The sequence below is a fragment of the Balaenoptera musculus genome, chromosome 18 (genome assembly GCF_009873245.2).
Source record: "Balaenoptera musculus isolate JJ_BM4_2016_0621 chromosome 18, mBalMus1.pri.v3, whole genome shotgun sequence".
Taxonomy (NCBI): Eukaryota; Metazoa; Chordata; class Mammalia; order Artiodactyla; family Balaenopteridae; genus Balaenoptera; species Balaenoptera musculus.
This window is the reverse complement of record NC_045802.1, coordinates 46,590,154-46,613,819: the sequence shown is the minus strand read 5'-3', so window position 1 is coordinate 46,613,819 and position 23,666 is coordinate 46,590,154. Positions and strand designations below refer to the sequence as shown.

The 23,666-nt window shown below is 37.0% G+C and overlaps 2 protein-coding genes across 2 annotated transcripts in view; one reads left to right on the top strand and one right to left on the bottom strand.

Moving 5' to 3' along the window:
• DIS3 (DIS3 homolog, exosome endoribonuclease and 3'-5' exoribonuclease) overlaps positions 1-7,984 on the top strand; it is a 28,311-nt gene extending 20,327 nt beyond the window's left edge. The window contains 7 exon segments of the mRNA XM_036831481.1: positions 1,605-1,691; positions 3,573-3,729; positions 5,108-5,322; positions 5,431-5,599; positions 5,729-5,887; positions 6,565-6,687; positions 7,318-7,984. Of these exon segments, the coding sequence (XP_036687376.1) occupies positions 1,605-1,691; positions 3,573-3,729; positions 5,108-5,322; positions 5,431-5,599; positions 5,729-5,887; positions 6,565-6,687; positions 7,318-7,401 (994 nt within the window). The 3' untranslated portion in view covers positions 7,402-7,984.
• Positions 7,985-8,083: 99 nt separating this feature from the next.
• Positions 8,084-23,666, bottom strand: part of BORA (BORA aurora kinase A activator) — a 27,351-nt gene continuing 11,768 nt past the window's right edge. The window contains 7 exon segments of the mRNA XM_036831478.1: positions 8,084-10,734; positions 12,019-12,150; positions 16,231-16,841; positions 18,675-18,807; positions 19,708-19,934; positions 20,353-20,409; positions 20,961-21,026. Of these exon segments, the coding sequence (XP_036687373.1) occupies positions 10,669-10,734; positions 12,019-12,150; positions 16,231-16,841; positions 18,675-18,807; positions 19,708-19,934; positions 20,353-20,409; positions 20,961-21,026 (1,292 nt within the window). The 3' untranslated portion in view covers positions 8,084-10,668.

Below are 23,666 nucleotides of genomic sequence, written 5' to 3'. Positions count from 1 at the left end.
GCAGAAAGTTCCACTGGACAGTGCTGTTCTAGGTATTTATGCTGAGCCAACCCTATCTCTACTCACACTTCAGTTTTCTGGGAATTTTCTTATGATCCTTAGTATGAAACTTGGAACTGTATAAGGATAATTTGGATGTCGTAAAACCCAGTGAAACTATTGCTCAAGTTTGTCATTAAGATGTAAATAAGAGGAGTATAGTTAGATTTCTTTTGTAATACAAAACAACACATTTTTCATCAAGTATTCGTTTATTGAAGGTTTTCAGTATGCCAGGCATCAGAAGAATGTTTGTTGTAAAAGCAAAGTGAATAAAACAAATTGAAACTGTATTTATTTTGGCAGTTTTAAAGTAAGAGATGTAAATTTGCATCTGTAACAGCTTCCTCTAATTAGGACAGGAAAGATATTTCGTTAACTTGAACACTGCACTTCTAGTTTTGTAAGTATTGATAGATAGTCATCTACTGGTAAAACATATCGAGTCTTCTCAGTCTTAGGATGAATAGAGAAAGGAATCAGTAAAAAAATTGGTGTCTTTCACCTTCTTAAAGGATATGTTGTGTCTTAAATTATATCTATCATATGTCTATGTTAAAGAATAAATGTCATGTTTTAAATGTTCTGTGAAGAAAAAGTGATCAAAATGTGATTAGTATACCTTGCTCTTTAGGTCAAGATGTATTGATTAACACAGATTAATTGTGGTTTAGAACCTTATTGTAAATTATGCATGGAAAGAAAGGAATATTTATCGGGATTCCCTATCTAGTATTTCTTCTGTAGTTCTTCTAATAAAGGTGAAGAGTCAAGGGAAAAAAGGACTTGGAATCCCACTTAACTTGCCCCAAATCATCTTTTTCCCTTCTTTGTGATTGTCCAAAGTTACCCAGCCTCATGAAAATTCTTAGTTTTAGGTTGATTTGGAGCTGACCTGATGAAAATAGCATCAAGGTGTGTAGAAACATAATACTTGCCTTGCCTTGTGGGGATTTACTTTTCAAAGGAGAACTTGCCAAATCATTAAATGAACTGTGCATGTAAAGCACTTAGCCTAGGGCACTCTCTGACCCACAGCACTCAGATATTAATAGCCATTAGTGTTTGTGACATTAGTTGTAGTTTGTCTCCTCTCCTTGGTTGAGTGTATGTGGAAGATACTTCCGATCTGGGGATCTTCTGATGTTACTGATCTACCCATGGCAGCTTCCCTTTTGCCTCTCTCCACCATCCCTCACCCGAATACATTGTTTCCTGTAGTAAATAAAATACTATTGATTACCTTCTTTATTTATAAAACTGACTACAAACTCTTGTAGCTAAGTAAAAACTCAGTTTCGGTACAGAAGTCATTCAAATCCTGAGATACACAAGGACTCATTTTGTTGTGTTGCTACTGTCCTCCCTTTTTAAATGCATTTTAGAACTGTAAAATATTAGGCTATCCGTGAAAATGGAACATAAAACTTAGCAGATGGTCATAAAGCTTTCATAAGAAAAACTGTTATGCACTTGCTCTAATCATTTTCTGTTTTAAAGGAATCACTTCCAGAATTATATCTGTTACTGCTCACATGACTGATTCACCTCTTTATCTTATTTAGGGCTTTGACTCTTTCTTCTCCAGAAGTTCGATTCCACATGGACAGTGAAACTCATGATCCTATAGATCTGCAGACCAAGGAACTTAGGTATGCAATTTTTTTGATGGGTAGTAGATAAGATTTTGATTTTAATGTAATATCTAGTATATATATTAATAAAACATATTTGTACCCCAAATATCTATTTTTAGTAGGGTTATGATTTCTACAGAGTTTTTATTACTTATGAAATATAGAGAAAAATAAATGATTTCACTTTCTAGTGTTTCTTATATAAAACTTAAGTATCTTATTTATAAGATAAATATTATAAAAGGAAAACTGCCAGTTTGGTTTGTCTTAATGTGTGGTGTATTAGAACTTGACTAGTAATAGCTATGGTAAGTAAAGGAAGATTGCCCTGATTAATTTCTTAAGTATTTAATAGAGAATATACTGTGATAGGATAGAATAGTGGCCAGACACTGGGCTTTGAAGCCAGACTGCCTAGATTTGGATCCCACTTCTGCCAGTGACTCCGGACAAGTTATTTGACCCCTCTATGACTCGATTTATTTGTCGGTAAAGTAGGATTGGTAATGGTACCTACCTCATAGGGTGTTGTGAAGAATAGTCAGAGGTTAGGTATTGTTGTTACTGCTTTATTGATTTGGGCTAAGATTTAGGAGGCAAGGTTGGTTTTGATGAAATCAGAGTTAGGCCTCTTTTCCATGCCTATTATGTAAGGTGATCTGAAATTAATCATGCATTTACACTTTTCTAGTAGATGACCAAGGATTAAAAATGGGAATATACTCAAGTTTGTTAGTTAGGACCAGTGTGTGCATTATAGCATTAGAGCTAAAATTTAAAAATACCTTTGGGTGAATTTCTGTGCAAATAAGTCTAATGTTAATAGGAACAGCGAACCCAATACCAAGGGCTTTTTTGAGGAAATCTTGAGTCTAGTTTTGCCAAAGTAGAACATCACCCATTTCTTCTTACCAAGAAGAAAAACCACATTTCTAAGAGATTGTCCCATAGTTTTAAAGGTACGATTAGAAGTCTTCCTAATATTAAAAAAAAAAAATTAATATATTTTAGGAATCTTGTCAAGAAGTTATAAGATGTTGTTAAAAATGGAAACATGAATGACAGATTAATAATGCATGTTCAGTAACTTGGGAGAAAGAAAGCACTATTAAACAGAACACAGATCATTTACTAAACTAAATTTTAAGTGGACATAGACTATGTAGAACGAAAAACAATATCACGTTGGTTAAGAACTTTGAAGTCAGATTATGGGCTCAGATCCTGTTTCTACTGATAATTCTAATCCTGAGCAAGAGAATAATGTTACACATCTTTAGTTTTCTCATCTGCAAAACAGGACTAATATCTATATCCATATATATATACATATGTGTGTATATGTATTGTATATGTGTATGTATACACACACACATATCACAATGTATATAGCACTTACAGCACAATGCCTGGGCCATAATAAGCACCCAAAATAGCTATTTTAAATATCTCTTCATTTTGGGGTGAAAGGTTATTAGTGAAAGTTTTCATTTTTTTAAAGCCAAAATGACCTAAATAGCTTTTAATTCTTAGAAAACTTTATTTCTGTGTACTTATAATTGAATAAAAATCTCTTTGTACTCAGTATAAAGAGGTGAAAATGCTTATGATTTAGATTTTATATATTACTAGAGTTAGTAAAGCTTCTTTTTTTTAATGCCATTTTGTAAAGTCTCTTCTAGCGTGAGATTTACTCATGGAGTAGATGCATAGTAAGAGATCGTTAGCACAGCAGCTGAGAAATGAAAGGGATATTAAGTTCTTAAAAAAACACATGTGCACACACATGAATGTTTACATAGGAATTTTCATTATCTCTTGGTAGAGAAGGTAACCTGTGAATGATATATAGAAGTCTCATTCTTTTTCCTTATTTAACGACTTTGCCATTGGCAGAGAAACAAATTCCATGGTGGAAGAATTTATGTTACTTGCCAACATCTCTGTTGCAAAAAAAATTCACGAAGAATTTTCTGAGCATGCTCTGCTTCGAAGACATCCTGCTCCCCCTCCATCAAATTACGAAATTCTTGTTAAGGCAGGTAAATCCAAGGTAAGGTCCTGTAGTTTGAAAAAGCATCTGTATTTGTGTAGTGATCTAGCCATTGCACTGAATAGTCTATATTTACCTTTCCATAAAAATTTTGTCGTCTCCTGATGCAAAAATATGCCAGTAGTTCTTTTAATTAAAAAAGAAGTCATCTAACTTGGGTGTGGTCATCTCTTCCCACATTGAAATCATTTGTTTAATAAAATCCTTTAATGTCTTTAAATAAAGAGAGCCCTATACTAAAGCCAGATCTTCCAGACTAAGTTATTTATAATATCCTGAACGTATTAAGCTCTTCCATATCTCTGTGCCAAACTTTACACATGTTCTTTATACCTGTGTTACTTCATGCCTCCTCCGAACTGTCTCCCTTTAGAGACTTAACAGATAGTTTTTTTTTCTCTTTATCTTCAACTCACTTAAGCTCTCTTTATGTCATGTCCCTAAGAAAGAAGTCCATTTTTGCATATGTGGAAAAAAGGAAAAACATAGAAAGGGCACCCATTTCCTTACCCCCTTATACTCCCTGCCTCTGGTTAGTAGACTTATGTAGGCATGATTATCCCTACCCTTGGGGTGACTGTGGCTTACATTGGTTTTCTTTGGATCACTTGCTCAGGCCCCATCTTTCCTGTCCAGAAGAGAGCTGGAAGAAGGAGTGTTGGATTTCAGGGTATTATTCTAACAGGATGACGTTGGTTTCTGATTTTTCAGACCTTTATGGTGGGCCTGCTCCTATCATATCCATCAGAACAGAATCAGCTTCTCCTCTGCTCCAAGGATTGTACTGTAAATTGGAGAATTTTCCTTTACTGTCCTATTTCTTTCTATGACCTGGGTAGAGGAAGGAGGATATAAGTATTTTTGCCTCATCTCCCAAAGTAAAACAAGCAGCTACTTGCTGTATCAGCACGTTGAGCTGTAGTAACCAATACAGTTTTATTTTGCCTCTGGTCTTTACTTCTACTTTGAATGGAGGGAAACTCTCTGCAGAGAAAATCCAGATATGCTGAAAAGTATCCAGATCTACTTTGATTTTTTTTCTACCCCAACAAAGATAAGGCAAGTACAGATTGGACTTTGAGAGATAGCACTAGTGCTCCCAGTATCCTCTTGCCCTTGAAATTTCTTAAGAATGTTGATACTGTAGTACCTTCAAATGCGTTCAGAAAATTTTAAGGTTTAATGTTGCAAAAAACAACCATTACTTTTTATAACTTTATTTTTAGTTCTCCTAGGTTAAGGACAAAAGATATAAACACTTATTACGTGGTCAAAAAACACCATATTTGTTCAATCTGATTGGTTATATTTTCAAGACATGCTGGTACTGATTTTAAAATGTTTAATATGATGCTTTTTCCCTCTTCTTTATCCACAGAATTTGGAAATTAAAACTGATACAGCCAAGGCTTTGGCTGACTCTTTGGACCGGGCTGATTCACCTACCTTCCCATATCTAAACACCCTGTTAAGAATATTGGCAACTCGCTGCATGATGCAAGCTGTGTACTTCTGCTCTGGAATGGATACTGATTTTCATCACTATGGCTTAGCATCCCCAATATACACACATTTTACTTCACCCATCCGAAGGTACTTTTTCCTTATGAAATTAGAGATAGGAAATAGTTGATTTCAAATTTTAAAAGGACATTTTAATGCTAACACAGCACGATTCTTACTTCTCCTTCATATATCTAGATACGCAGACATCATCGTTCATCGGTTGTTGGCTGTGGCTGTCGGGGCCGACTGCACTTACCCAGAGTTGACAGACAAACACAAGCTTGAAGATTTATGTAAAAATCTCAATTTCCGGCACAAAATGGCACAGTATGCTCAGCGTGCATCTGTGTCTTTTCATACCCAGGTATTTGCCTTCTGTCACTAATGTTAGAAATGAAGTTTCGTTCACTTTTAATTGCAGAATTTTTTTTTTTTTTGTTAACTTCAGAATATTGTAAGACAATCCTTGATGAGGTTGTATGCTTTTTTACAGTTATTTTTCAAAAGCAAAGGAATAGTAAGTGAAGAAGCTTATATTCTATTTGTGAGAAAGAATGCTATTGTGGTGTTAATTCCAAAGTATGGTTTAGAAGGCACAGTGTTTTTTGAAGAAAAGGACAAACCAAAGCCACGGCTTACTTATGATGATGAGGTACAGTATTTCTAATGTTTTTATTTTGGGTTTTTTTGGAGGGGGGACAGTTGCAAATGGTACCTATAAAGGGTAAAATTATTTTTGTACCCTACAGAACTTTATGCTAGCTAAGCTTATCGTTTTACTCACAATTTCTCGGCTCAGTATATCTTCCCATATAAAAAAGTTGTTCTTGATTTCTTTTATACCATGCAAAGTTTTCCCCTCTAAGGAAAACTTGAATTATGCTTTGTCCCTAGTGGACAAATGGATTAAAGTAAAGGAATAAATGGCTCCAAGAAGGGAATTTTTTCAACCAATTCCAAGTGTCTCTTACCTGACACACTCCCTACTTCCCTAATCTTAGTAGAACTACAGAACAATAAATTCTGCCCACATTACCTTTGTGCTCCTGTATAACACCAACAATTTGCTAATTAAAGGGGTGAGAATCCTACAGTTAACGAATATATATTGGGACCACATTAATGAAAGGGGGAGGTTTGCACATAATTAGGTCATATGTATGTGAGTTTGTTAGACCAGTGGTTTTTGTTATGTTGAACACCTAGATGCTGAATAAATATTGAAGTTTTTTTAGAATTTAAACTTTTAAGTTAATATGGAAGATAAATTATAAAGAATTAGAACCAAGCCTCAAGTGTAAGAAAGCAATTAAAATGTGTTTTGTTTAGATACCATCACTTAAAATAGAAGATACAGTGTTTCATATATTTGATAAAGTTAAAGTGAAAATCATGTTAGACTCTTCTAATCTTCAGCATCAGAAAATCCGAATGTCCCTGGTAGAACCACAGGTAAGTGTCCATGTTGTGGTGGAATAAACAGTACCTATTTTGTGAAAGAGAGTGATATAGTCATAAGTTATTTCTGTTTAAGGATAGAATCCTGTAAGTATTGTGGAGGACAAATATCTGCATAGGAAATCCTATTTTCTCACTGATTTCCTTAGGCCATGGGAACCCAGGCATCTGGGCTTCTTCTGAGGTCCTTGGTGCCAAAAGTGGAGCTCTGAGATCTGCCTAGTTCTTTCTGAAATCTGCACTTTTGAAGATCAAGTTAAAGTGTGTTTCACCTAAGACATTGGTTCTTAACCTTGGTTCTGCCCCCGACACACCTGAGGCCTCTGATCCTGACAGAGTGGCTCACAGCTAGGATAAATTGAACGTTGTGGTTAAACACACCCTTCCCAAATGACATGCTTCTACCTGCTGAGATCATGTCTGCCTTTTACGTTCTGAACCACTGTTCCTTTGTGTGTGAAATATATACCAACACATACATCGTGCGGAAAATCTACTGCTCCTTCTTCCCCCTACCACCCCTGCATCTTTTTGAACTTAAAAGCGTCAGTGGGGAAGGGGAAGATGAGAATGAGATTTATTCCTTATTTTACTCACTGATTTTTCCCATTTGCATTACTTTAGATACCAGGAATAAGCGTTCCTACTGATACTTCAAACATGGACATTAGTGAACCAGAGAGAAAGAAGAAGAAGCTTCAAAAATAGCTACAGTCAAGAAAAAAAAACTTCAAAGATTGGTTTCCTTAAAAAAAAAAATCTTGAGGGAACACTTGTAAACCTAAGAAGTGTGTGATGCAGTTTGTTACTTCTAAGTACATTTTAATAATTTTTAAAATTTGCATTTTTATTGAACTGTTGACTGTGTCTGTCCCATCATACTGCTTCCTTTCTGGATTGAACAGAACTATTTATGCAGAAAAACTCGATTGAACAAGCATCACTTAAATCGTGACAGGATAACAACTTGAGGGACCTGTAAAGATCATTTAAAGGGGGCACTCACCTGCTCACTGAAGAGGAGATGAATTTTGCATAAGTAATTTGATTATCTACTGTTGATAGAAAAAAACTGTAATTTTCCTATGGAGAAAATATAACATTTTTAGAAGGAACAGTCTATTCTTTCTAAGTCTTGAAAGCTGTCAGTGTACGGTACAGCAGTTTTTAGATTTCAAGACAATGAAGTCAGGAGCTGTCAGGGACTTCAGCATTTAATCTCCTTTGCCACTTTTAATTTACCCGACTTATACTAAGTGTTCCTTTACTATTAAAAGCCTCCTGCATTTTATTAGTGGTTCTTGAACAGCTGTGAATGTTTGGGAATTGGGTGTTGAAGGAAGGTGAAGTAGAATATTTCGATCTAACTGGAAAAATAGTTGTTTTTTTAATACCAGATAGTAAGTGTGATCATCGTCCTTGACCTTCAGCTCAAATAATCTCCCCGAAAATAAGGCATTAGGGTTCAAAGAAAGAATAGAGATGGCACTTTAAACATCACATCATGTTACTTATAAAATAAGAAGGAGGCAATCAATGGCTTTTAAATTGCATATATATCAGATTATGGAGGAAAGGAGGGGTTGTATGAACACATTAAAGGGAACAGATTGAAGTACTGCTACTTGGTGTGCCCGTGCCTACTTCCTTGTCAACCACAAAGATTATTAATGATAAAATAGGTGTCTTCAAGAATATTTTGAGATAAGAGATACCTTAAAACATTTTACTTGGCTCATTCAATTTCTGCAGTTCCGACACCGTACCAGGTTCCTCACCAGTCAAGTAAACGATCTCTGCCTTGAAGGAGCTTGCAGTACAGTGAGAAGTGACCGGCGAACACATCGGCAGGTGTAGTGAGTGAGAATAGTTCCAGCGTGTACATTCAGGCACTTCAGTAATTAAAATGATTGGTCCCATTTCCTGTCACTGAGGAAAACGTCCATACATTGAGGCAGAACTTGTTTCAGTCGGAGAAGGAGAGCCTCGAGGGGACTAACAAACACCTAAAGCGGTCGGCCAGCCTTTTCTGTGAAGGCCAGGCGTGTCAGGCTGTGCCAGCCGGGTGGCTTCTGTCGCAGCCGTAGCTCTGCACTCACTCCTCTGTTCTTACAGAACGAAAGCAGCTACAGACTATGTGTAAACAAACGAGCGTGGCTACGTTCCAACGAGACCTCGTCTACAGACAGGGAAATTGAATTAATTTCCTAATTTTCGTGTGTTTAACAAAATACTACTTAATTCAATTTCCATGCTGCACCTCTCCCCCCAGCCATTTAAAAATTCTTTGCACATGGGCCATAGTTTACCTGCAGTCGAGGAAAAGGGAGGCTTCTGCGTAAAACAAGGCTGTGCGGACCTCACATGTCTGTCTTTCCAGGTTTGTTTTCTTCCGCCTCTTCTATGAAGAAGGCCTGCTTCAGGCTCTGGTCCCTACTGAGTAGTTCAAGATGACCAGAAACCTGATTTTCACCCTGAAGCCTCTTCCTTGCTAATCTAAAATGCTTCGAATACCACTTCTTATGCTAAGCAGCTGACATGAAATATTTCATTTAAAAAGCCCTGTTTGGTAAGGACTATTATCCCCATTTAACCGGTGGGAGATTGATGGTTTATGGCCTATTTTGGGTCATAAGTGACAGAGGAGGATTTGAATCCAAGTTACAATCACAACTTTGTTCTTTGTTTCTTGAGTTTTGCTATTAAAAAAACACAGCCAGGGAAGCACCTACCCTTAGGATCTAGAATTCCTCTTATGTACAACAATTGTTTTAAGCTCCTATTAATTCTAAAGCCTGTGATTAAGGACTCAGCTTCCTAATGCACTAATCTTTAGCAATGGACCTAGTGGCTAATGGCTTTAATGTTTAGTGTACGGAGGGGAGGATGAGCCAGGTATGCAGCAAGAAATAAGTCTTGCAGGTTGGCAGGAAGCTTACAAGTTGCACAAAAGTAAGGAAGGACGTGACACAGTGATAGTATGTCTTTATTTCCTAGGGCTACGTATGAATTATTCCCTCCTGAATGAGACAGTTTTTAAAAGGTAATTTGTAAAATATGAGTATACATTCTCCAAAGGTAAAGAATATTTTCCCCCAAAATTATTTACCCATTCTACTCCCAACATGAATATGTGTATTTATTTAATTTTAAAAAATTAGTTACGTGTCTGTCCAACCCTAGCTTCATAAGCCTAAATAAAGCTCTATGGGAACCCCCCCCAGTTTTATCCTGGTTCTCCTGTGTTCTTAACTAACTCCTCTCCGTACCAAATGTGAGCTGGAAAGAATGTCCCTACCCTAGGGATGGAGATAGATAGATACATTCTGGGCATCCCACATTAACCCCACTAATAATAACAATACGTGATAGTAAGATCTACATTTTTTAGACCAGTTATCGCTGGAACTAAGAATTTCTACACTGAAATGAACAAACAGTTCAAGCATGAAAAATGTTGGAAACCTGCTTAACCTCCTACCTCTTCGATTAAGTTCCCTTTCTAACTCAAATTTATTTCTTTCACAAAGGTTATAAATTTGAATTCATCTGTACATTCACATACTTTTAAGTAAAATAAAACATAGCACCTTCACAGTTCCACATGTTCCCAGAACTTCTGCTAAACTCAGTGCTGTCAGTAAGGCTCGCTAAGAAGCAGTTCATTGACCCTGTAGGGCAGGAGCAAAGTTATCACTCAAGTTTTTTGTTTAACAAACACATCACTCAAGGTCAGTACAAAAATATTTATTGATAAAAAATGAACTTGTACTTCAGTAACTTCTTGAAAGTTCCAGGAGCTTTTCTGTTGTCACTAAATTAAGCCCTTGATTTTTCACATTAAGGAGGGAAAGAAAAGAAGCTCAGCATGTTAGTTGAAGCAGTTTCCTCCCAATCATGATCACATTATGGATCCCACGCATGAAGAATACGTGGAGCTGTCCAGTTGGAGTCTTTGGTTCTGAGAGAGGTACTCTATGGGCTGCTGCATTGAGGACGATTTGCAATTTTCATCCAACACCTTTGCATCGAGTGGTCTTGCTGTGAAAAAGAAAATACCTTATTTTCAGTTTAAATAGGACCATTCAAGGATACAACAATTATGTGAACTGTTTTTAAAACCCAGATGCAAACTTCCTTATGCACTCTAAAGGGACAGTGAAGATACATTTTGTTACAAATCAGTATTCTGTATCATAAAAGTACTTCCTGTATCTTAATGCTTGCTTGCTTTTAAATGGACAACCACAGTCCCACCTCATGACAAAACGGAGGAAAGGTAAAATAACGTGGCCTCCATATTAAACCTGAATATTCGTTTGGAGAGTTATGTTCAGTTGCACACTTGATGTTTATTAATAAATTGGCATATAAAAATCAAAGATTCTCCTGATCAGTGCCTAAAATTATGATGGGATTCTTCAAATATGAATACAGTTGTCCCTCAGTATCCATGGGGGATTGGTTCCAGGACCCCCAAGGATACCCAAATCCATGGATACTCAAGTCCCTTATATGAAATGGCATAGTATTTACATATATTTTAAATCATCTCTAGATTACTTATAATACCCAATACAGTATAAATACTATGTAAATAGTTGCAAATACAACATAAGTCCTATGTAAATAGTTGCTGCCACATGGCAAATTCAAGTTTTGCTTTTGGAACTCTGGATTTTGGGGGGTTTTTTTGCCCTGAATATTTTTGATCTGAGGTTGGTTGAATCCATGGATGTGGAACTCACCAACCGTATACAGACATAACCATCCTATCTGGAGGTTCAGTAAGTGTTCAACAGTATACTTTTGTATAAATACTCAGTTTTTTAGATACATATGTGTTATCTCTAAAGGCTTGGATTTTAAGAAAAGAACCCTTACCTTTGTTTGAGTGCTCGTAACTGATGTGTAATCTCTCAGTTGTACTATTTCCCTCTCTATCTAATCAAGATACTTCTTTTAGTTTAGCTTTGAGCCAATATTAGAGGCAAAACCCTTCACCTCCCTCCTATTTGGTACCCTCTCCTCCTGTTCCCCTTTCAGCTTAAAGGAACTGATTTCAAGCCCCTTTTCCAGAGCAGCGCTAAGCTCTCCTTCCCCCACCTCTTCTCTTATGCTCCCTCATAGCAGAAGAGGTAGGAAAATAAAGTTCTGAAGCACTTTCTCCTGCTATTAAATGAACTGAGGACAGGATGAGGCGTCAACAGATAATAATTAATGAAATTTTACACAAAGCGGGAAAAAAATAGGCTGAAAACAGTCACATTTAGCAAATACTTAAAAAACCACAACCATATCAAGCTTTCTCTGTTTTTTCCATACCTTTATATTAAAAACTTGAGATTTAGTCTCGACTTCCAAGGTTTGTGCATCACTTTCTTTGCAGTAACTTTCTGCTCCAACCGTATCCATAATATTGCTTCCACAAGTCTGTGTATTATAGCCACTATCCATCTGACAGGAATGAGAAGGAGAGAGAGAAGAAAAACCACCACAGGTAACATTGCAAAGTGTAATTCACTTGACCACAAAATTTATTTTGAGGAACTTTTATGTTTAAATAAGTAAATTTATTTTAAAATATTTATATAAATGTAAGATGTGGCTTATGCAATTATATATAAAGACAATATTTTAAAACATTTAAATGAATCACTATATACTATCATTCACAACTGAATGATACAATTTAATATTGTATTAACAATACAATTTAATATCGATCATATTGAATGAATTTAAAAAATAAACATAGAATTGCTTATTCTTCAAAGTAGTTACTACAATTCCTTCTAATAAAACATATCTTGTAATTTTCTTTATTTTTTTAAATTCTAGGCTATTTTATTTTATTTATTTTTTGGCTGCGCCACACAGCATATGGAATCTTAGTTCCCCGACCAGGGATCGAACCTGCGCCCCCTGCAGTGGAAGTGCAGAGTCTTAACCACTGGACCACCAGGGAAGTCCCTGTAATTTTCTTGAAAGTCAGTGTACAAGCCACTAAGAACATACTTCCCTGTTACTTTGTGCTCACACCCAGTAGATGAAAATGAAGATTACAATCAACTTCTTCCACCTCATTTACCAAGCTTGTCTTACTTAAATGGCTTACTTGCATCTCTAAATAAAATTTACCTAAATGGCAAGCTACCGTTAAGAGGATTCAAAACAATACACATTTTTTAAAAGGTGGCTTACATTATACTCATACCCATCGTTGAAATAAAAATCTTACCTTCATAATAATACCACGTATATAATGGCTCTAGATGTTAGCTCAGCTTTTCATTTTAATTAAAATTGTAGCATTCTACAACACACTGTTACAGCCCAGAAGAGCAAAAGAAAAAAAGGGACTGGCAAATTTCAGTTTTGGTACAAATATGACAAATATTTATTTCATGAGGGCCTAAAAAAGCACCAGCCCTGTATGGCACTCCATGTAATATTCTTATGTTGTCCTTGCAGCACCCTATTAACTTCACAAATAGGGCTAAGGCTCAGAAAGGGTAACTTTCACGGTGTCGGAATGAGATGACGAAGAGCTGAGGCCCCACTGCCCCTGCCCACTCACTGCACACTCTCCACACTTACGTGCACAGTGACGAACACCAAACAACACAACCCACAATGCAGTCATCTTGCACTGACGCCCTTTTATGCAAATTATGACCAGCGAAGGGAAGACTACATTCGCCCCCAACACAAACATAAGAATAGCCTAGAAAGTGCATTCTATCATCATCTTAAGAAAAATGTTCCCAGTTTTCGGGAATGGATGCATATTTGTTTACTCCTGGGAGTGATGTTCCATTTGAACAAAACCCTTGTGGTGCAGGGAGTACGGTACACAGGGAGTCTGTCCCACTCTCTAGGGAGAGAAGGATCATGGGTGCCCCTAACATAACACGGTGGCTTACCACACTGGCTCCCATCCAGACCACTACTAATGTCAGTGCCTACTAAGTGCCAACCAGACAACACAGGTCATCTCGTTACCCACCACAGGCGTCAAGGGAGACAACATGGTATTCCAAACTCTGGAAAGCCAATGTGACTGAAACAGAGAAGGAAGGGAAACAAAATGAGGCTGGAGAGTAAGGGAAAGGCCAGACCATGCAACGCTTTGCCAGCCACTCTACAGATTTTTAAATTAATACCAAAAGCAAAACAAACAAACAACAAAGCTTACAAATTTAAGATTAAGATGCAGAAATAAAAACTCAATGGAAGGGTTATTGTATGAAGTTGAGCAAATTTCCCAAAAATTAGAACAAAAGGGAGTTAAAAAAAACTGTGAAAAGATTTTTTTAAATTGGAGAATCAAAAGGAGTTCCAAAGAACGTTGAAAACGATAGAGGAGAAATCTAAGATATTATTCAAGAAAAGATCCAAGAAGTGAAGGGCATGAGTTTACAGATCATAAGGGCCCTCTGAGTGCCCAGTACAACTGATGAAAAGGAACCCACACCAAAGAATCACTGAAATTTCAGGATCCTTTACTTCAGAAAGGATTAAAAAGAGACCATATGCAAAAGATTAAGTATTAAAATGGTTTCAGATCTCTCACCAGCAACACTGAAAACAGAATCAACGAAACAAAGTCTGAAGGAAAATTATTTACAAACTCAAATGTGAGAGAATAAAGAACATGTGATTAGACGTGCAGTATCTTGAAAAAGGTACTCTTCCTCAGAAAGCTACTGGAAAATGTGTTCCAGTCAAGTGAGAAGTAAACCAGGAAACAGAAGAACGGGGTACAGAACATGCGAGAGGTTAAGGGAATTCTCAGGATGATGAAGGGATACTCCAGGAATACAGCTGTGTACAATGCTTGGAGGCCAACCCGTCACAGTAAAGCAAGTCAAAAGGCCCTGGGAAAATGTGACTGTCTTCGAATGTTTGGAGCTACCCCTGTGCTAGGAAAGAATGTATAGAAAACATTTTTAAACTACAAAATGTTCTGCAAACAGTACACATTATTATGATAGGACCCAAAGGATAAAACTGAAACTGACTGGTAGATACCACAGAGAGAACCATAGTTCAGCTCGCTAGGGAAGAGGCTTGTAAATGGTGAGAGAATTCCTCTAAGATAGGCTGGGATACCCCTGCAGGTACTAGAGTGATGGCAATTTATAATGAGACAGGCTTCCAAGGGGTAGTTGGACTGGATGATGAATGTGTATTTCCATCTAAGTATTCTATAATGCTTCTATAGATGCTCTGAAAAAAAGAGGCAGTAAGAAAAAAGGAGAGCAAAAAAGTTAACAATACCTTTAAGGCTAAGTTTGACTGGATGTGCTTCTTTACTTAGGAACCAAATTTAGAAGCTGGAATATGTAAAAGCGATTCTAGTGTACTTTTTTGAGCAACAATCCTAGAGGTCAAGATAGACAACATAGGCATAAAATATGAGCAAAAGATGATATGTAATTTGGGATCATTTAAAATCCCTCCATGAGTTTTACACTTTAGCATGTCAAAACTGACAGCACTAAAGCATTATAGAGTTCTTGTGAGAATTAGATGAATTAGTATCTATAAAGAGGTTAGAAGAGTGTCTGGCACACTGGAAGACTGTGTAGTATTAACTATTACTATGGGTCAGTATAAACTTGGATTAAAGAACATGGAATCCAGACTGCCAGGATTTGAATCTTTTGACTCCACCACTTGCTAGCTAGACAGCCAATTGACCGAACCTCTCTGACCCTCGGTTTCCTCATCTGTAAAATGTGGATGATAGTATACCTATTTCACAGGACCGTTGTGAAGATTAAACAAATTAACATGTGTAAAGTACTTGGAATAATGCCTGACATATTGTAAGAGCTACATAAGTGTTAGATATTGTTACTATGAAATGGCAGGTAGAACTGCCTTTCTAGTTTAAAGTTCTTTCAAAACTCTCAACTCAAAGAATATGACAATTAGTGGAACAAATGCCTTTCTGAAAGTAAGTGCTAGCTGTGAAGTGTATTTGTCAAATCAATCATGCTTTCCTGTTGCCAGATATTGCAAAATTGGAAATGTATGATTACATGAAAAATGGTGGTTACAAATCACATTTTTTTTAAAGTCCCAAAGAAATATACATAAAAGTGCTCTAAACTGCTTTTCCTAAATTATATAAAGGAAAAACCAAAACTACTGTATTTTTAGAATACAAACACTACACCAGAAACTGAATTCTTTTGGAACTAGCTCCACAGGAAAGAGAGGTGAACCCTGAGAAGTTGCCGGATTCTAGCAGTTTGTAAAAAACAGAGCAGCTTGATTTCTTTTCTGCTCTGTTATTTTCCTACTCCAAATAAATATCAGTGAATGTGAATATTAAATATATGCATCATCAGTCCAAGTTAAAAGAACTAACCCTCTTGATATCACTTAGTACTGATTAAAAATACATACGTAATGCCGTAAGTCTCACATACAACCCATTTTCTTTCTCACTATAATCTTACAAAAGAAAGGATGAAGAACACCAAGGGACCAAGGAAAGGACTCTAGAATATTCAACTACCTTACCTGAATGTTACTGCTTTCACAAGGAATGACACTGCTTTCTGCGAGAGGTGACATGCACATGTGAGAGTTTTCAATACTGAAGGCGATCCCACTCACAAAGTCAGTCATGGGTAAACTCCTATTATCAACGGGCTCCTTAATCCAAGTGGTCTCATCTGCTATCTCTATGGGATCGACCATATCCACAGTGTTATTCTCCTTCTCACTTTCCACATCCTGCAGCAGTGCCAATTCTTTCTCAGAAGCACCGGACTGGTTCTGGGTAATAGACATGGCGGTCACTACCAAGTGCGCGCCGTGTGGACAAACGTCACCATCCAGCTGCGGCAGGTGGACTCCAGCCGTGCCCGTGGCGAGGGAGGAGGCGTCTGTGGAAGGAACATCTGCCTTGTCTTCTTCATCTTCGCTGTGAGCCTCGAGAGCAAAAGGTACCCGAATCAGTGCGGGCCGATACTTAGCACCCCCTGTACACATCTCAAGTCTCATAGGAGACCAATTTTTAATTGGTGAGCAACCATCTATATAAGGACTTCTGATACACGGATTGGTAATTCCATGAGAATTTGTTCCAGACGAAGCATCAGGAGAATGGAAAGTTAACTTCCTTTGCTCTAAAAGATGGGGAGTGGAAAAAAAAAAGATTGGGAAGGAAAAATCACATCATGAAAACATGGACATGGGAGAGCCATTACTAAATGGTCATCATCACGTTTCATGCCAGAAAAACTGGATTTCTCTAACAGTGGTGGTGTTTCCTGAAGTGAAATTTCGGTGTTAAAAATAATAGCACAAATGAATGTGTATCCACAAATAGGGTGAGGCTCTTCAAAAATAATTCCTCTGGCGCTTTCCCTTTTTCAGTTAAACAAAATATCTTATTCCCTGAGAATTATTTCTTCACAAGCATACTGCTACTATAACAATGTTGTTCACATCCAAGATAATAGAACAAACCAGCTGATAGCTGCAAATTAACAGCTGTACCTGGTAAATGAAATATGTAATAACCTATTTGTGTTTATGTAAAATACTATAAGCAACATTAAAAGGCAAACAAAAAACTGCAAAATAATATTTGCAACAATAAAGAGCTTAACAATGGTAAACGAAATGATCAAAATGCCTTAAAAGTTAATAATTTTTATAGCTTCGTTAGCTTAATAAAAACAAAAGTTTTAAAAAATGGGCAAAAGCATATAAACAATCCTCCCAATGGTAAATGAACATATGAAGTGTTTGGCCACACAAATAATAAAAAATACGGAAATTAAAGCAATGAGAGACCATTTGTTGAACAAAAACACTGAAGTCCGAACTAATAATCCCCCCAAACAAATGACCCATAAACATTTGGAAAAAGTTCAACATTGTAATAACCAAAGACAAGAAAATTAAAGCAGTAAGAGACCTTTTTGTAAGGTACCAAATTAACAAACATCAAAAAGAATGGTAACACCAGTGTTGCTAGATGGGGAAAAAAATGACTTTTCAGACACCACTGATGAAAATTTCAATTGGTACAACTTCTTATGAAAAAAATTTGATAAAATTCCTCAAGAGCCTTAAAAACAGTCATCCCTTTTCACCAAATAATTCCACTAACCTAAAGAAATAAATATGTACAATACAATGTACATACAAGGAAAAATTAGAAATAATTTAAATGTTTATCAGTGATTGAAAACAAAAGATACATCTGTGAAATGGAACATCATATAGTGATTCAAAATCATGGTTTCAAACAATAATAAATGACTTGAATGACCTACAAAAATACTCCTAATAGAATGCTTTGTGAAAAAAGCAGGATATAGAACTATATGTGTGTGTGTGTGTGTGTGTGTGTTCATATATGTGTGGAGATATATACACACGTACACATGTACATATATAAAAGGAAGACTAACAAAAATAGTTTTCAGTTTTCCAATTTTATTTACTATGAATAGGTTTTGTAAACTGAATAATTTTCAAGAAGTGCTATAATTTTTTTCAAGGAAAAACTGACATATTGCAAAGAAAAATATGTAAATTCCCACACACTACCTAAAAACTTTACTCAAGCAAATATATCTTTACACGATATCAATATGAATATCTGATTACCAAAGTCTGAACCTACACACTGGAAGGCATACCGAAACCAACTTATCTCTACGACAGCCATCTTTCTTTGATTCTGCTTGTAAGATGTTTGGTATAAATACTGCTAGTCAAATTACCTGTATCTGACATGACAGCAGAACTTTGCTGAGAATTTCAGTCTTTGAAAGTAAATTGTTCCTTTTGTTAAAAAAAAAAAAAAAAAAAATCCAAGTTTCTAAATTTTAAAAGAGTGAGTGGTCATTTGGAGCTCTGTAGTTAGAACAAGCTAAAAAGAGACTCTTTAATAACAAATACTGACAATATAAAATTTTAATTGGGGGTTGTATTACAAGACATACCTGAGAGTGGTGTCTTTCCTATTTGAAATTCAATTGGTGAGAAAGTGGGTGAAGAAATAGGTGAAGGACTGGTTATGCTTCCCAAACTGTATTTTTTTGCACTACCCTGAATAGGGCTAGAAGAAAACTGCCCCTGTGATAAAAATAAATAAATAAAATTACACGGTTCTCTTCCTTAGCTCTGTTACACCAAGTGCTATTTATCTTTATTTTTGAAACACATTCATAAACTAGGTTGTATAACTTTGGTTATTCACCAGAAAGCAAGATGCCACCTTTGCTCTGTGGCAAAAGGCAAGACACCAAAAGGCAGGCCCACAGACACAGGAAACAAACTTATGGTTACCAAAGGGGAAGGTGGGGAGGGATAAATTAGGAGTTTGAGATTAACATATACACACTACTATATATTAAATAGGTAATCAACAAGGACCTACTGTATAGCACAGGGAACTCTACTCAGTGTTTTGTAATAACCTATAAGGGGTAAGAATCTGAACAAAATGGATATATATGGATGTATAAATGGATCGCTTTGCTGTACACTTGAAACTAATAAAACATTGTAAGTCAACTATACTTTAATAAGAAAAAAAAGGTAAAAACAAAAAAAACACGCCAAAAGGCAAGGCATCTTGTAACGAGGATAGTTAAGAAGACTGTTCCAAAAATTCTGAAATAGAATATACTAGATAAGATAAAATATAAATGCACCGTATTTACACAAACCAAGTAGCAGTCTATGAAAAATTTTAAGTTAGTCCACTAACACCAATCTAGTTGTGTTATACTGAAAATCTTCCGTAATTCATTAAGTACCTTACCCTGAAATTCCTTGAGACTCGTTTACCTCTAAATACAAAATTGGAGAGTCTGACCAAAAACATTCCTATACCTAATGACAAAATGTGAACTAGGCTAATCCGCATGAAATATAAAACCCAAAAGACAATCATTCCTCCTGACAGCAATAGGAGCATCTAGGTCCAAGATGCCTAGAGCCAACCAACCAGCCACTTGGTCCACTTCTTACCGAACTCGGGGTCTGCACAGGGCTCCTACACTGCACAGGAGATAAACCTATTGAATAAAAAACCTCAAGTGATGCTTCAGCACCACTACGAGGACTTCTGGGAGAAGCTGGAGGTAAGGAGTCAGAGATACTTCCGTTGCCATCTAAAAAGAGCTTTCTTCTGAGGGATGAAGAACTGAGGTTTCCAGGAGATTGATCTGCAAATTCATCAGCTCTAAAATAGTCACCTATATTTAATATTAACAGAATAAAAGGCAGAGCTAGTCATTTGGAAGAGCAATTATATTTCAGTCGTCTGATGTTTTAAAAACCAGTCTATATGTTTGAATTGTTTTCCAAAAAGAGGGCGAAGTTTAACTGCACAGGTGCTGCTTGAAATCTGAAACGATTCCTTCTTTTTTTAGTGCCTCATTATTAGTATGGGTAGTGCCAATAAGATGTGCTCATGAATCGTTTATGTCTATAGTTAAGTTCACTATGATAAAAAGGCTAATTCAGGCCACATTAAAGGAAAATGAGAAATTTCAGGACGGCTTCCCCACTTCTTTAGCCAGAGGCGTTGCCACAGGTTCCCATTTACAAAAAGCCATTAAAACAAAACCTTTTATTTAAGCTATTAAAGGTTTAAACAAATACAATACTTACCTAATACCTTTTCTAAATTAAAATCCACAGGAAGAGACAGCAATGTCTGGCAAGCAGCTGGCAGCAAGCAGATAAACACAAACATGGTTAAATCAATGCAAGTGTATCCCAGGCAGTTGAGCATGTGCGTCCCCATCAACCGTCTCCCCATGATGCTCCAGACAGACTGAATTATTTACTTTACGCATCCCTTTCCATAACATGCCACCTTCCTGTTTCCCACACTTTCCAGCACTGATGTAAACCTGTTAATGGTAAAAGTTAACTCCTGGTTGTGCTGCTGGCACTTGTATCAAAAAAGAAGCCAGCCTATATATATATTTGGGGATAGATTTCCCAATATTAACAAATCTTCAAAAGAATGCCTTCCAAAACCAAAATTCCATTCACATGATTTGAACCACAAAAATAACACACTATTGCCACTTCTCAAACATGGCTGGATATATCTATTCTAACTGTTTCTCAGGGTCAGCTCTCATATAGCTTATTCATAAAAAGTAAACAACTTCAATTCCAGAGTGAAGTGTTAGCACATGTACTGAAATTAACATCAAACGTCGCTTAATATGGAACATACTTCTTTTCCAAGTTACATTCGTACTCACCATTGCTTGTCTCAGAATGTATGGTCAGCTTTCTTCCAATTGGAGATTCATTATTGATGTTAATACCTGTAAATCATTTTAAGTGAAAAATCTTACATTTTCTGTTCTTCATTTACTTTAGGGTTACTTTTTCCAGAGTAAAAAAATGAAGTGTGGAAACTTTTAGATTTAAAAAATAAATGTCTGCATAGGTAAGTATATAACTTGGCATGTTTCTGCTAAGTTTGTTTGTTTGTTTATTGATTAATTGATTGATTGTCGACTTTGAGGAAGCATAAGGATAAGACTTAAGGATTACCACAACAAGTAAGGCGGCACCAAGAGAGACTTTTTAGGGAAAGCAGCGTTGCTCTCCATGACGTCAACCTTAAAAGGTTGGGGACACATGTTAGTCAACGTCAATGTCCTCAAACAGATCCTCTGTTGCTTGATGCTTTTCCAAAATGGAAATAGATAAATTGTCGGAATTAAAGCGCCAGGCCATTCTGAAAGAAACTGAAATTTGATCAATAAAACCGTGCTCAGTTTTTTTTTTTTCCCCCAAGAGAGGAGTCAAAAATATGTGTGCGAATAATTTTTTTTTAAAATCTGAAGTTAATGACTAATATTAAGCTTCTTAACTTGAAAAAGCACCAGGTAGCAAATAAATGGGTGAAAAAATAAAATAAAAAAATAGAATTCTAGATTCAAATGCCTTCTCTGCTGTAGGCAGTGTGACCTTCTAGAAGGCAAATGCAACCAAGGCGCTCTGCTGCGAAAACCCTGTAATGTCCTTGGTCTTTAGGCTGGAGTCCAAACACCTTAACGGTGTAAATAAAGCCCTTCCAAAACCTTGTCTCCGTCTCTAGCACCGCTGTCCTCCAACCGAACATTATCTGAATACCTTAAAAAACAAACAGGTTCTCTCTCTCACCTCTAGGTATTTCTAATATTCTTTCCTCTCTGACTTTTCTGCCCCATTCCCCGAGTCCGGCTAACTCAAGTCTCCGCTTAAACTGTGTCTTCCATCTTAGATCAGACAGGAGCATTCTCACACCACTTTTCAACTGTATTGCAAGTGTTTTCTTGGTTGTTTCCTCTAAAAGGACTTCATAGATAACTTTAAGACCACAATCAAATGAGGAAAAATGGACGGATTTGATTACACCAAAATAAGAATTTCTAGGCAACCAAAGACATCAAAAGAAAAGTAGCACATGGGGCTTCCATGGTGGCGCAGTGGTTGAGAATCTGCCTGCCAATGCAGGGGACACGGGTTCGAGCCCTGGTCTGGGAAGATCCCACATGCCGCGGAGCAACTAGGCCCGTGAGCCACAGTTACTGAGCCTGCGCGTCTGGAGCCTGTGCTCCGCAACAAGAGAGGCCGCGATAATGAGAGGCCCGCGCACCGCGATGAAGAGTGGCCCCCACTTGCCGCAACTAGAGAAAGCCCTCGCACAGAAACGAAGACCCAACACAGCCATAAAATAAATAAATTAAAAAAAAAAAAAAAAGAAAAGTAGCACATATGTGACCGGAGATGACATGTGAAATGTTTAGAACTAAGATAAATTACTACAAATGTAACTACAAGGTATCTTAGAAATTAAAAGGAAAAAGAAAGAGACGACAACGCCGATAGGAAGGGATTAGAAATAGGCATCTTACAAGAGAGGAAATAAAAAGGCTGTTAATATATGAGAAAGGAAAATTAAAACCATCATAGAATGTCAAACAACCCATGAGAAAGGCAAAGACGTGAGAGCCACGTACTGGCAGGGATGTGGGGATATGGGAACCCTAGGCACCGCGGGTGGCTGTGCAGACTGTAAGTCGTTCTGGCGAGCAGCCTGGCACCGCACAGTCAAATCAGAAAGCACGTGGCCTGTAACTCAGAAATCCTCAGCCTACGTATAGTTCCCAGAGAAATCCTCGTTCAAGTCCATAAATAAAAACGCAATGGGTAGTACAGTCATTGAAGCACCTTGCTGCATAAATACTGGTAACAGTAAAAATTGACAGCACAAGCTAATGTGTACAAACAAAATCATTTTTCCCCCTGACTCACCATTGTCTTTGTTATTCTTCGGGTAAATAACACTGAGCACTTACCATGTGCTAGGTACATGATCTTCGAAGTATTAGCTCATTTCATCCTTTCATAGGGAAGGAGAGTGAGGCACGGGAAAACTAAGTAGTTCACACAGATACTAAGCTATACTGGGCACGACTCAAACCCAGACGGCATTACTCTAGAGTGAGGGTCAGCAAATGATAGCTCACGAGACAAACCGGGCTGGTTGCCTACTTTTGTAAATAAAGTTTTACTGGAACACACCCACACTCATTCATTATCTATCATCAGGGATACACTTTCATGGTAAAGCAGCAGAGCTGACTGGTTGCAACAGAAACTGTACGGTCTGCAAAGCCTAAAATGTTTAATATTTGGTCCTTTGCAGAGGTTGCCAATCTCTACTCTAAGGCAGTGTTTTCCAGAACTTTTTCTGTGATGATGGAAATGTTCCATATCCATGCGGGCCAATATGGTCACCACTAGGTGTGGCTACTGAGCACCTGAAATGTGAACGTATGACCAGGAAACTAAAATTTCAATTTTAATTTATTTAAATGTAAGTGGCCACATGTGGCTAGTGGCTACCATATGTCAAGAACTGTAAAGGGTCTGACAGGTTAGCATGTCAACGTTGCACAGATGCTGGCTGA